This window comes from Labeo rohita, chromosome 19 (genome assembly GCF_022985175.1).
Source record: "Labeo rohita strain BAU-BD-2019 chromosome 19, IGBB_LRoh.1.0, whole genome shotgun sequence".
Lineage (NCBI taxonomy): Eukaryota > Metazoa > Chordata > Actinopteri > Cypriniformes > Cyprinidae > Labeo > Labeo rohita.
This window is the reverse complement of record NC_066887.1, coordinates 30,185,158-30,199,451: the sequence shown is the minus strand read 5'-3', so window position 1 is coordinate 30,199,451 and position 14,294 is coordinate 30,185,158. Positions and strand designations below refer to the sequence as shown.

At 35.6% G+C, this 14,294-nt stretch overlaps 1 protein-coding gene across 2 annotated transcripts in view; it reads left to right on the top strand.

The window, feature by feature from the left end:
- The window catches only part of LOC127182148 (glutamate receptor ionotropic, kainate 5), a 118,810-nt gene extending 108,564 nt beyond the window's left edge, over positions 1 to 10,246 (top strand). Inside the window, exons 21-22 of one of the 2 annotated variants that reach the window (XM_051137284.1) lie at positions 3,684 to 3,805; positions 7,708 to 10,246. In XM_051137284.1, the coding sequence (XP_050993241.1) occupies positions 3,684 to 3,805; positions 7,708 to 8,319 (734 nt within the window). In that variant the 3' untranslated portion in view covers positions 8,320 to 10,246. Of the gene's footprint in view, positions 1 to 3,683; positions 3,851 to 7,707 lie in introns of both variants that reach the window. The other variant, XM_051137283.1, reaches the window with a different exon arrangement.
- The last annotated feature ends 4,048 nt before the right edge of the window (positions 10,247 to 14,294 follow it).

Sequence of the window (14,294 nt, the reverse complement as noted above, 5' to 3'; positions counted from 1 at the left end):
TGTTATATAAATCAGGCAAATAATATGTGAACAAAACGCTCTGTAAAAACGTTTAGAATATAGATAGGAATAAAACTGTTTGGTGTACATAAGTATATTGAAGTGGAGATTTGTGGTTTGGTGCATCAGAAGAAAACTTATTTTGAGAAAACAGCCTTACAGATATGCATTGTAATTGAAATCTACAGGGACAAATAGATACAGTGTCATAAAATAAACACGCAATGGATGTTTTATTTCCACAAGTCTGAAAGAAGATGTGTTATGGAAGCAAAAGAGCACATTACCTCAAAATAGGCCAGGGCATGGAAAAGCAAAAATTTTGCCTGAAGCGACTTGCCTTAAATAATATCTAATTTCATGTCTAAGAATAATAATAGTTGTATTTTTCATTAGGAATAGATATAGTGAAAAGTTTAGATACACCTTGCAGAATCTGCAAAATGTTAATTATTTGACCACAATAAGATGGACCATGCAAAATGCATGTTATTTTTAATTTATTACTGCCTAAATAAGATATTTCACATAAAAGACATTTGCATATACTCCACAAGAGAAAAAATAATTGAATTTATAAAAATTACCCTTTTCAAAAGTTTACATACACTCAATTCTTAATACTGTGTTGTCACCTGAATGATCCACAGGTGTTTTTTTTTTTTTTTTCCTCAGTGATAGTGGTTCATGAGTCCCTTGTTTGTCCTGAACAGTTAAACTGCCCGCTGTTCCTCTGAAAAATCTTTCAGGTCCTATAATTTCTTTGGTTTTTCAGCATTTTTGTGTATTTGAACCTTTTCCAACAATGACAGTATGATTTTGAGATTCATCTTTTCATACTGAGGACAACTGAGGGACTCATATGCAACTATTACAGAAGGTTCAAACGCGCAGTGATGCTCCAGAAGAAAAACTGATGTATTAAGAGCCGGGGGGGGAAAACTTTTAGAAATTTTGAATCAGGGTAAATTTAACTTATTTTGTCTTCTGGGAAACATGTAAGTATCTTCTGTAGCTTCTGAAGGGCAGTACTAAATGAAAGAAATATGATATTTTGGCAAAATAAGAAAAATGTACACATCCTCATTCCTTTCAAAAGTTTACACCCCTGAGCTCTTAATGCATCGTGTTTCCTTCTGGAGCATCAGTGAGCGTTTGAACCTTCTGTAATAGTTGCATATGAGTCCCTCAGTTGTCCTCAGTGTGAAAAGATGGATCTCAAAATCATACAGTCATTGTTGAAAAAAGTTCATATACACAAAAATGCTGAAAAACCAAAGAATTTGTGGGACCTGAAGGATTTTTCTGAAGAACAGCAGGCAGTTTAACTGTTCAGGACAAACAAGGAACTCATGAACAACTATCACTAAACAAAAAAAAAACACAGCTGTGGATCATTCAGTATTAAAAATCAAGTGTATCTAAACTTTTGAACAGGGCTATTTTTTATAAATTCAACTATTATTTTCTCTTGTGGATTATATGTAAACATATTTTATGTGAAATATCTTACTCAGGTCAGCACTAAACAAAAAATAACATGCATTTTGTATGTTTCTCTTATTTTGGTAAAACGATTACCATTTTGCAGATTCTGCAGGATGTATGTAAACTTTTGACTTCAGCTGTATATATGAATACACAAGAGTTCCCGATCGTCCTGGAAAACCATGTAATATCAGAGAATTTCACAAGTGTGATTTCCAGGCCTGGAGAAGTCCTAGAAAGTAATAAAATCTTAAAAGGAAAAATTTCTAGATACAGTAATTTATTTGGCTATAAATTACTATTTGTGAGTGCAATGTCAATAAAATTATTTTTATAAACAAACTTGGATGATAGAAATTCATTGGTCATAAAGTAAGGGAACCCGAATGTAGTGTTTGCATGGTGTGATTTGTTTACCTACAGCAGCCTTACCTTAAAATATATCTGCTCTTCAAATAAACATATATTTGTGTGAAATATAAAAAATGAGTTTTTGTCAAATCACACAAACAGTGTGGATATTTGATTTCCTTTCGCTCTCTATATTATTACAATATTGCATATAGGATGTACTACATCCGTCTGATTCCAATGACAGATGCTTCACAGTTCTGCTAACACTGTCTGAGTGTTTATTTATGTGTTCTGGTGATATTTGCATTCTGTGTGTTGTACACTCATACTGGCCCAGGGGGAATGGAGGGAAAATGGTAGCTATTTGATGCGCAGGCATGAACATACATGTGTGCCTGTGTGTGTAATTTCTCTAGTGTGGTTCGCAAAGCTTGTATATTCACGAGAAAGTGACATTTACAGTCTCTCAGGGTTATTTACAGGTCTGCAAGAAAATGTCAAATAATATAAGCTTTGTTTTTGTGATTCAGTACTGCTAAACCCAGAATTATTCTGGATTTCCTCTTATTCTTGCACACACCAAGTTTTTTAGTTGGTGTTTCTTTGTAAATGTATTCATTAATTGTATCACTGGGAAATAAATCAACAGAATACAGGTTAAAGGAACACTCCACTTTTTTTTGAAAATAAGCTTATTTTTCAATTCCCCTAGAGGTAAACAGTTGGGTTTTACCGCGGAAGCACTTTTAGCATAGCTTAGCATAGATCATTGGATCCAATTAGACCGTTAGCATCTCGCTTAAAAATGACCAAAGAGTTTCGATATTTTTCCTAATTAAAACTTGACTGTTCTGTAGTTACATTGAAGATTTTCTAGGTCGATATGGCTAGGAACTATACTCTCATTTCATTGTAATAATCAAGGAACTTTGCTGCCATACCATGAGTGCAGGATGCGCAATGATATTATGCAGCTGTCAACTCTGCCGGCTGCAACTCTGCATCTACACAAACTTAGTGCCGGTCACTTTCAAGCACTGCGTGATATTATTGTGCCTGCTGCACCCATGGTACGGCAGCAAAGTTTCTTGATTATTACGCCAGAATGAGAGTATAGTTCCTAGCCATATCAGCCTAGAAAATCACAACTTTTTATTTTCCGTCAGTCTTAGTACACAGACAGAAGAGTCAAGTTTTAAATAGGAAAAATATCATCATTATATATGGTCATTTTTGAGCGAGATGCTATCAGTTTAATCAGATTCAATGATCTATGCTAAGCTATGCTAGAAGTGCTACCGCCAGACCCGGAGATCAGCTGAATGGATTCAAAAATGGTTCTGTTTAACTCTAGAGGAGTTGGACAATGAGCCTATTTTCAAAAAAAGTGGAGTGTTCCTTTAAGAGAACCTGAAAATCCCTGTTTGTTTTCACCTGCTTCAGGATTCCAATTTTAATGGCGACCCAACACAAACAAGAAGTTATTATTATTTTTTTAAAAGATGTTTCTCCTTCCTTTTTTATTTCCAGTGACTTCTGACATTCTATTATTATTATCATTATTTTAATCAATTCATTGAAACAAATCATTTCAGACATGCATTTAAAAAAAAAAAAAAAAAAAGAGAGAAATTAAAATTTTTACTTATCAAACAACCTGGCTTCATGCTTCACGCTGATAACTCTTAAGAATACCGCCTACACCCAGCTACATCTCTGAAATGTAGTTTAACAGAATCTTTCTGGAATCCTGTGGGAATGAAGATCTCTAATCAGATCCACAGTGTGTTGGTGGAAGGATGTTTCTGTGCGTTATTCACATTGCCGTGTTTTTCCTTTAGGTCTAGGCATGGAGAATATCGGCGGGATATTCGTGGTGCTGATATGTGGGCTCATAATAGCTGTTTTTGTAGCCATTATGGAGTTTGTGTGGTCCACGCGCCGCTCGGCTGAGACAGATGAGGTACGCCCTCACTCCTGCCCCGTCCGAAACCACAGACACTCACGAGTAGGTCATAACGCCAACCGGTCACGTCGTCTGTGTTTGTGATGTAACTGTTCCATAGCTTTCACACAATTTCATATTTCTGCAGCTCAAACAGTGAACATGACTCAAGGTCAAGGGTTTGATTCCTTGAAATGATAAAATATATATGCAGTGTGTGTCTTTGGATTAAAAGCATCTCCCAGATTCATGAATGTAAATTTGGGGGCAAGTTGTTTGGAGTGAATACTGTTATTGAACATTTTATTATGTTCAGTTAATGAATTGGAAAATTAAACAATTTTAAGACTGAAGTTAAGAAAGAAGAAAGAAATTAGTTGTTTGCACACAATAATGCATCCCAGTCTTTATTTATGAGTTTCACAAGCTTTGAGAGCATATTCATTTTATTTTAGACAAATGCAGACAATATTTAGTTGTTCTTGTTTTGAAAACTACTTTGCACACATTATTCAATGCAGGTTATTTCTGTAGGTCAAGTAGCAAAGCATTCCATTAGCAACAGCAAGCACATTTACTAATATAATATATATCTTGAATGCATTGTAAGTTGCTTTGGATAAAAATCATATACCAAATGCATAAAGTTATGTTTAAGGATTTTTTTTTTTTTTTTTTACCCCTGTTTATTGGTCCACCAGGTAGATAAACCACTAACTCAGTGGTTCTTTACCAGTGGCCAGGACCCGCTATGAGACGTCAATAGGGCTGTCACTAACCATTATTTTGTTAATCAATTAATTTGCCGATTATTCTAACAATTATTTGAGTAATCGGATAATTGTATTTATATTTTAAGGGAATAAACCTAAGCAAACAATAGCCTTTAAAATGACTTAAAATACATATATAATAGCAATGAGGCAATAGTAATTGGTTATCAAAAAGCAAGTAATCATATCATTTTATTGAACAAAAGTGTGATAATACATAACGTATTATAAACAATAGACCTAATGTACATTATGCATTATTATAAATGCCTGTATAAGGCGCCAATAGCCTGATGACTGTTTTTACTCTTTCAATCCAATCCTTGTTTAATAATGACTAAACAATATTTAATTCAAATGTCCACTTTATCTTTGATATTTGGCCATTTCTTTGCGAAAGAAATGCTACAGCCACTGTCATTTCTTGAATATGTGGACATCAAAAGATGTAAACACAGAGCAAGATTTTGAGCTTTTATTTTGAAATTATGATGAACAGTTCCGGTATTTTGCTGGTTACTCGACATAAGCAAAATGCAATCGAGGATTTTTTATAATTGACTACTTGAATTGAATCAAGGAAATTTGACAGCCCTAGGCCTCAGCAAACTTCCTAGATGACCTTAAGATACTTAAAATGACTTATAATTAGTGCTTGGCAACGATTAATCGCATCCAAAATAAAAGTATTTATTCACATAATATGTAAGTGTGTACTGTGTGTATTTATTATGTATATGTAAATAAAACCATGTGCATGTATCTATATTTAAGAAAAATGCTATGTTTGTATATTTAAAAATATTTTTTAATGTAATATTAATTATATCAATATAAATTAGGTCTGTCAAACTGATTATTTAAAAATAAAACTACTGTGTATATTATGTATGTATAAATACACACATACATGTATGTAATTTAAAATATTTATATGTATATATATATTTATATTTACATATAATTTATATGATATGTAGGCCTACATATAAATATTTTGTATATAAATATAATATATATTTTTTAAATATATACATGTATGTGTGTGTTTTTATATACATAATACATATACACAGTACACACACATATATTAGGTAAACACAGACTTTTATTTTGCATCTGATTAATCACGATTAATCGTTTGACAGTTCTAATATATATATATATATATATATATATATATATATGTATATATATACAGTCATGTGAAAAAGTTAGGACACCCTATTGAATTTCATGGTTTTCTGTATCAGGACATAGTAAAAAATGATCTGGTCCTTGGCAGGTCTTAAAATTTGAAAAATAAATCCTCAGATCAACATCATCACGAGACATATCACACAGTGTCATTATTTATTTAACAAAAATACAGCCAAGAGGGAAAGGCCATGTGTGACAAAGTTAGGACACACTATGAGTCAATTGTCTGCAGATCCACTTTTAGCAGCAATAACTTGAAGCATTCACTTTCTGTGTGACTTTATCAGTCTCTCACACCATTCTGGAGGAATTTGGACCACTCTTCTTTTTAACGTTGCGCCAGTTTATCACCACAGCATTTGAGTCTGAATGAGCTCTGGACGTGGACTGGGCTTTTGCTACACCTTGATTCTTTTCTTTTCAGCCATTCTGTTGTAGATTTGCTGGTGTGTTTGGGATCATTGTCCTGCTGCATGACCCAATTTTGGCCCAACTTTAGATGTTGGACAGATGCCCTCGCATTTGACTCTAGAATACTTTGACATACAGAGGAGTTCATGGCCAACTCGATGACTGTGAGGTGCCCAGGTCCTGTGGTTACAAAACAAGCCCAAAATGATCAGCCCTTCTCCAGCATGCTTGTCTGTTGGTATGAGGTGTTTGTGTTGACATGCTCTTTAGGTTTTCACCAAACTTGGCGCTGTGCATTATGGCCAAACATCTCCACATCGGTCTCGTCTGTTCAGAGGACATTATTCTAGAAGATTGCTGATGCCTTCTTGACATTGTGTTAACACACACCTGAAGGCTCCAAACCAGCAAACTGCCAAAGCTTATGCTTTTATAGAGGCGCTCAGACTTGCTGATGATCAGTTAATCAAAGGTATTTGATTAGCAGTGCTTGACTGTTATTTACCCTCTTAATTCCAATGTTAACAGTAAGGGCGTCCTAACTTTGTCACACATGGCTTTTCCATTTTGGCTTTATTTTGGTTCAGTAAATAATGACAGGGTGTAATTTGTCATGTGGTGTTGTTCATCTGAGGTTTTATTTTCAAAATTTTGAGACCAGCCAAGGACCAGTTTTTTTTAATGATGTCCTGATACGTAAAACCATGGAATTCAATAGGGTGTCCTAACTTTTTCACATGACTGTGTTGACTGTATATATATATATACATATTTCAAAATATGTAATGTATGTGTGTGTCTTTGTATATACATACTAAATATACACAGTACACACATATATTACAGAAACAAAAACTTTTATTTTGGATGCAATTAATTGTTGCCCAGCACTACTTATCTTAAGATAAAACAAGCATTAAAAGAAGCTAAAACAGGGGCAATTCTAGGATTTTCATTTTACCCTCTCAGCCCCCAGTGAGGGTATAATGAAATAATAATAGTAATAATAATAATAACAGAAAAAAAAAAATAAATAAAAAAAAAAAAATATATATATATATATAATAAAAAATGTTTGACTAATAGGGAAGGCTGTAGCCTCCCTAAAAATGGCCTAGCAACGCACATGAGCTAAAACAACTAAAACTCATGATATTTCTTATCTGTGATTTATAATGTAGCCTTATTTTTATAAGGGTAAATTAATACCTTTATAATTCCATGGGTATTTCATTATATTTTATGATTATACATTTTTGTACTGATGCCATGCTTAAAAATATTCTAGAAACTGAGTAAAAAATATTTTTGCAAATTATCAATTAAATAACAAGCAGCTGGGGTCTTGGACTCAAGAAGGTTGAGAATCACTGCCCTATTTTTCAGTTTGAGTTAGGAATAGTGATGCTCACGTAGATAATTGAAAAAATGACATTCTGTTCACTTTACTCTTGTTCTTATTCATTTGGTCTTTCCTCCTTATGTATTTCCTTCCTGACTCTCTTTCCACTCTCTTCCTCTTTGATCCTCACCAAGGTGTCAGTATGTCAGGAAATGATGACTGAATTCAGAAACGTTATCTCCTGTAAAAAGAACTCTCGTTTGCGGCGCAGACGACCCCTCTCGTCCCAGGGTATCCTCCGGCACCCGGCCCGTCTCCCTTTAGGAGCTCCTCGTCCAATGCGGCTCGTGCGGGAGATGCGTCTCAGCAACGGCAAACTCTACAGCGGGACGGGACCGATAACCGGCGCCGCTGCAGGACCGGGACCCGTTGGGGGCGCTGCGGAAATGGGCCCGGGCCCTCAGCGACTGCTGGAGGACCCTCTCAGTGCCAGCGTCCCCAGTAGCGCACCCGCTCTGGTCCCCACGGCGGCCCCCCGTGGCTGCACGCACGTGCGGGTGTGTCAAGAGTGCCGGCGGATTCAGAGCCTTCGCTCCACGTCATCTTGCTCACGCATCTCACCCCTGGCCTCCGCCACGTCCTCTCTCCCTCGTCTGCCGCCGCCGCCCCCCTCCGCCTCTAATACAAACACCGACAGCGAGGGAGGAGGCTCAGGCAGCCCACGCAGGGCCAAACCCACGCCCCCTCCGAGGCCGCTGCCGCCCACTAAAACTCCCTCTACTGATCTCCTCTGCAAGCAGGACTGAAACCGAGAGTAAGAAAACTTTCGTCGGGACAAAAAATTAATGTAAATGAGTGCTGGAGGACAGACGGAGAGACTCTGCCCACGCCTCCAGTCAAAGTGACCTCTGGGATACTGCAAATAAAGGCCATTTTTGGATGCAAAATTACATTAATGGACACTGAGTGAGAGAAAGATGATTCAGCCAACCATTTGCTGTCCAAGTGTCTGGTTTTAACACCACATCTTGCATCGGAGGTTTGGCATGCTGTTGAGACTACGTAATGCATATCCCGTGAAAGTATGCTATGCAACATGTCGTAAAGGGAAACCCGGAAGAAAACTATGAGGACAGCTGTTAGTTTTGCATAGAAGTGCGGATCTTCTCCATGCTTTGTGATGGGGGACTACGCTTTTGTGAGAGGATGATGGAGTCTGTACCTAAAATGTGTGCACGCTGAACTGAACTGACTTTGGTGCAAATTTTAGTCATTTTATTTTAATTTTTTTCTTTCTTTCTTTAAATAAGGGGGGAGGGTTACAACTCATTTTTATTCCTTAATGTCTCTTGCTTGTTTTTTTCTTTCTAGCTTTTCTTTGGGTTTCTTTGGTTTTCTTCCCTCTTAATTTCACTGAGGACAAAGTATATAGAGTTTAGTGGGGAGGTTCTATGGTCAGGAATTGGTTTTCCTCTTCTTCAACCTCTAAGATTACTCACCTGGTTTTAGTATCCCATCTTCTGTCTTAAAACGCCAACTGTTAAAGGTTAAAATCAACATGAAAGGCATTAAAAACTCAGTTTACTTCCATAATGTGACATGCTTATGGCATGCATTGCCACTTGACCTTTCCAGGTAAAACAGGATATTCCAGGAGGGAAATGTAGAGCAGGTTTTTATCCATTGGATCTCGCAAAGTAAGCGTTCCAGACCTGAATTTCATTGGATTGTGAAGTTCAAGATTCACCCTTGAGACCGTCTCAACAAATCCCAGTGGTAACACTGCTTTCCAAATCTATACTTATTCGCTATTTTTCCATAACCTTTATTGTGTTATCGTTAATTGTCATTGAATTATTGTGTTAATTATTGTCGAGATTTTAGAAAGGCTGCGTTACTGTATTTAATACAGTACAATACAGTAATCCTAATTTGGCTGTTCGTTAATAGCTGCACAACCTCGATGATGTCAACCGAGCAGGTTATTTCAGAAACAAGAAAGTTATTTTTTTTTTTTTTTTCATTTAGAATAACATGCACTGGAGAATCATTCACAGTAAGACCAGGAATGTGTGTAAAGTACCTAAATAGGATCAGTTTCGATTTCATGTTGACTTTAACAAGCTACCCATCAGTATTTGCAATTCGCAAAAACACAGAGAAATACTTTTCATTCCCAGAACAATGACGACAACAAGACGAGACAGAAAACCCCTTTGTGCACCTGAGGGGACATTTATCTGAATATGTGAGAGGACAATTAATGATGTTTTTCATTACAGAACTAAATGAGCCTCTATCATGAATGGTTTGTTGAAGTGGACTAGAAGTTGCTGTCTGGGTGCTTGTGAGATGACAATATCCATTTATATCCAAAGTGTAAACATAGCAGCCCTGTTTAGAATCTGCAGCATTATAGCATTCGTATGTTGGTTCTTTATGATTGTGTGTGTGATTGAGTGTGTGTGTGTCAAAGAGAGACAGAAATGTGATAATCATTTTTTTAATCAAAGCTGATTTTTTATTTCTCATTAATTTTCAAAGATTTCTATACCAGTGCTTGAAGAATCACACCCACAATGAAAAAAATAAGGCAAATGATTCAGATTATATTGTTATTATTATTCCAATAAAACTGTGGGGTTATGTAGGAGGGCTATTGCCCTCTTTCGTTAAATATATAGACACATGTTTGGAATAAAACAGTGATTCAAACTGTGACTTTTGCCCTTAATGGATGTTTCTGTTAGTTTAGAAATTTCTTTGATTTTTCTTTTCTTATGTATAATACTACTTATTTTTAAGAATTTTTAAAATCCTTACACTATGTTGTAACCAGGTGTGACGCATTAAGTTTAAAATAATTTTGCGATAAAAGTTAAAACTGTATTTTAAAAAGGATTGTTTTCCGGTCCTTGATTCTGATTGGTTGAGCAGCGTTCTAAGCAGTTGTAAAATAGAATTAAAACATGTTTACGTTTGCGTGTTGCTCAGCAACCACTTTGTTGCAACCACAACCGTTTCTGAGGAACTACATTGTTTGGCGGAAGAATGATGTTTTTATTTATATCATTACACTTTATTTGCTCTGCTTTATTTTGTGAAACCTTACTACATATATGGAATAACAGTTTTTTAAAAGCACTAAGCCCAGTGATGCCATGGTTTACAGTGAATTTATAACAGCTGAGGGGGTTTAGGCACTCCGCTTAGCATTGTGCCTAACAGCGCCCCTTAGCTGTTATAAATTTACTGTAAACCATGGCTTCTTGGGGCTTATTGCTTTAATAAATCATATCTGGTTTCGTCGTACTAACCTGTACGCACGACATGCAGTGAATGCCATGTTGATCACTTGGCTTCTGTGGCTGCATCTAAAAATGGAGATAACTGAAATTATTCATGATAATGCCATTATCAGCGTGCCATCATACAGCACTGTTGAGCTACAGGCGTCCCGAGTTCGAACCCCAGCTTGTTGACCTTTCCCGATCCCACCTCTTCTCTCTCCCACTTCACTTCTTGTCATTGTCCTATCCAAAAAAAGACAAAAACACCAAAATAAATAATTTTAAAAAATTGCATTTTAAGTTTTAAACAAAAAGCCACTTTCTCTTCTCTCCACTTTATCTACTCCACATAACCTCATATTCCTGTATAACATTACATCTAGTGCAAACAATATTTCATTGTAATTCAAATACAATTGAAATATTTGACCCTGGACCACAAAGCCAGTCTTAAGCAGCAAGAGTATATTTGTTACAACAGCCAGAAATAAACTGTATGGGTCAAAATTATTGATTTTTCTTTTATGCCAAAAATTATTAGGATATTGAGTAAAGATCATGTTCTGTGAAGATATTTTGTACATTTTCTACCTTAAATATATCAAAACTAAATTTTTGATTAGTAATATGCATTGCTAAGAACTTCATTTGGACATTTAAAAACGATTTTCTCATTGTGAATCGACAGATAACTTGCGTCTCACCTGGTTAGGACACAACTGTTATGTTGAATGCTACAGTTAATATCTTTGCATGTTGTACGGAATCAAATATCCATTATGTTTAACAATTAAATGTTTATGCATTCCTAGAAGGACAATCACAGGTGAGTCAAGGTGAGTCACGTTCACCCGTTATTTACCCAAATATATGCATTAGCCATGTCACCGACCCGTTCAACATCGTTTAAGTTTAAAAATTCAACAGGACAGATATTCCCACACATATTCTCAAGGAAATTTGACATTTGCTTATGAATTAACGTTACATAAGGGCAGCCAAAGGGATATGATAAGATGACTAAACAGAGCAGATGTCTTGCTTTTTGTGCTCTTACATGCTACATAGAGAAAACAGGGTGATATAATCTGTACAAAACTGCCTTCCAGTGGATGACAGAAGCATTACCCGCGGATAGTGGCTTCATTGAGATGCTTTCAGGCTAATGCAGTGTTTTTTTATGTGATGTTCTGGGTGTCTGGGGTAAAATTAGGGCAGCAAATAGAGAGAACATGGGAAGAAGCACAGACCTTGAGTTCAAGTGAAATGAGCAACACTGGCTTAAAGGAAAATACAGAATAGGACCGAATGAAAATCTATTTTTAAACAATGTCTTCTAGTCCTAGTGAAAGGGTCAGAACATTGCAAGAAGAAATGCTGTAATCATGCATTTAAAATACTCAGCCTTAAATGTTTTGTGCCCTGTATGTGGTCCCTAACATTATAGTCAATTGTTTTTTTAATTAAATTCCAAAAACAATAAAATGCACAATTTTTGTATGTTAAAAAAATGCTTGTGTGAAACGCTGTGGAAGAAATCATTCATTTGCATGTCAGAATTTGGTCAGTCTAATTGAGTTGGTTTTAAAAACATTTAAATGTTCATTCATTTATTTTAGTGAGACAAAGTCAATGCTTATCTTTTTGAATAAAAAAAAATAATAATTTTGTTGTGGCCAATTTCAGCTTACAAAATGAAACAATAGACATCATTTAGGATTCTAACTGTACTACTGGAAATCTTACAATTGCATTAAAAATTAAGTATTTAAAGAGCGTTTTCCCCTGTTTAGTCATGTTGTTTCTTGTTTTGGACACTAAGTGAGCCAGGATTGTCCCTAGTCCCCCCCTCCAAATATATAAATGCATGATGTCCCTTATGTACTTTGCGAAAGTAGTGAAAAGTATAGTGACATTTGTGAATATGCTATTCTGTTTTTAACAGTACTGTCAGGATTTTCTTGTTGTTTGAATCCTGATTCGTTTTAAAATAACAAGCATAGTACATTTTACATTTACGATATGGATCCTCAATATATAGAGAAGTCAAGACAGTGATTCTTGAGATATGGCCAATATAATTACAACTGTCCCAAAATCATGGCATTACATTATGACAGTAACTTCTAAACTATTCTTATATAAAACTATGTATATAGCAGACAACTTTCAGTTGGCCAAGAATTTACCTCAAGACAAAACTGTTATTAGTCCATACTGACATGCTTTCAGCACTACATATTTCAAAATATGTATTAACTTGATTTTTTTCCCCCCTGAAGGGTAAAAAATGTCTAATTTGGGGCCCTGTGCTAGATAAGAAAACATGTGATGGCAAGTCAATTCGCTCAGTTCCCATATGCAACACCCCTGGGCAGTTATTAGCTGGAGGTAGACGTAAATCAGAAAGCGGTGGAAAAATGTGTTATCTTAAGATAATTGTTTTCAGTTTCAGCTCACTCCGACTGCCAGCGGTGGTGTTCCACTGTCATTCAGCTCTCCAGGGGATCATTGTAAGAAGTATGAACACCTGTAAAGCTTCATAGATGTCCATATATTTCACAGGCGCCTGTCTCTGTAAGGTGTTCTTCCAGAACTACACAAGCATAGCTGCGTGTCCTTTGACTGCTGGGTGGATGAGGAAGATGCGCAGCATGTGGCAGGTGGGCGGATACAGTATAGAGACTAAGAAATTTAAATTTGATATAAGTTCCAAAGCATTATATGTATAAATATCTCACAGATTATGTTCAAAAGTAAAAAAACAAGGGCTGTCAGTCACTTTCTCTTATGGTGCCTTAGTGGTAAAGTAGAATGGATGTAAATACATTGATCTAAGACACTGTTGGAGAAAAAGTGATTACAGAAACCAATGTTTCTGGCTTTTTAAAGCTTTTTAAAATCAGATCCCTATTACTTACTCTAATCCTAATTTTGGCTTTTGTTTTTGCAACACCCATGTGGAAGCATGAAGTGTCTCTTTTTTGACACTAGGAGTCAGTAGAAGCCAGAAATACATCATCCGCACATTATGTGCTAGAGCAGTTTAATGTTTTAAGTTACCTAATGCATTGATTCCTAACAAGAGGTATGAATACTTAAGCAGGTTATTTAATTTTTTTTTTTTTTTTGTATTATTTCTGTATTTTGCATATTTTTGACATATAATTGATATATATTGTTCATTCATTTGTAAGCCTATATATTATTTAGAAAAATCTCTTTTTTATCATTTAGTTTTACGTTTTTGACATGCATGTATTTCAGTGTTAATATAGCAGCCTGATCTTCTGCCTACTTTACTTTTGTATTTAATGCTGATTTTTTTTTTTTTTTAATAAATAAAACAGCTACAATTATTTATACTGACGGTTTGTTTACATTCACTGATTCCGCATTGTATGCAAATAGGCAACACGCTGTGTGCTTTTATATGGCAAAAAACAAAATGCCATTGACAAATGAAGTCTAGGGGGCAATGTTTCCTCTTG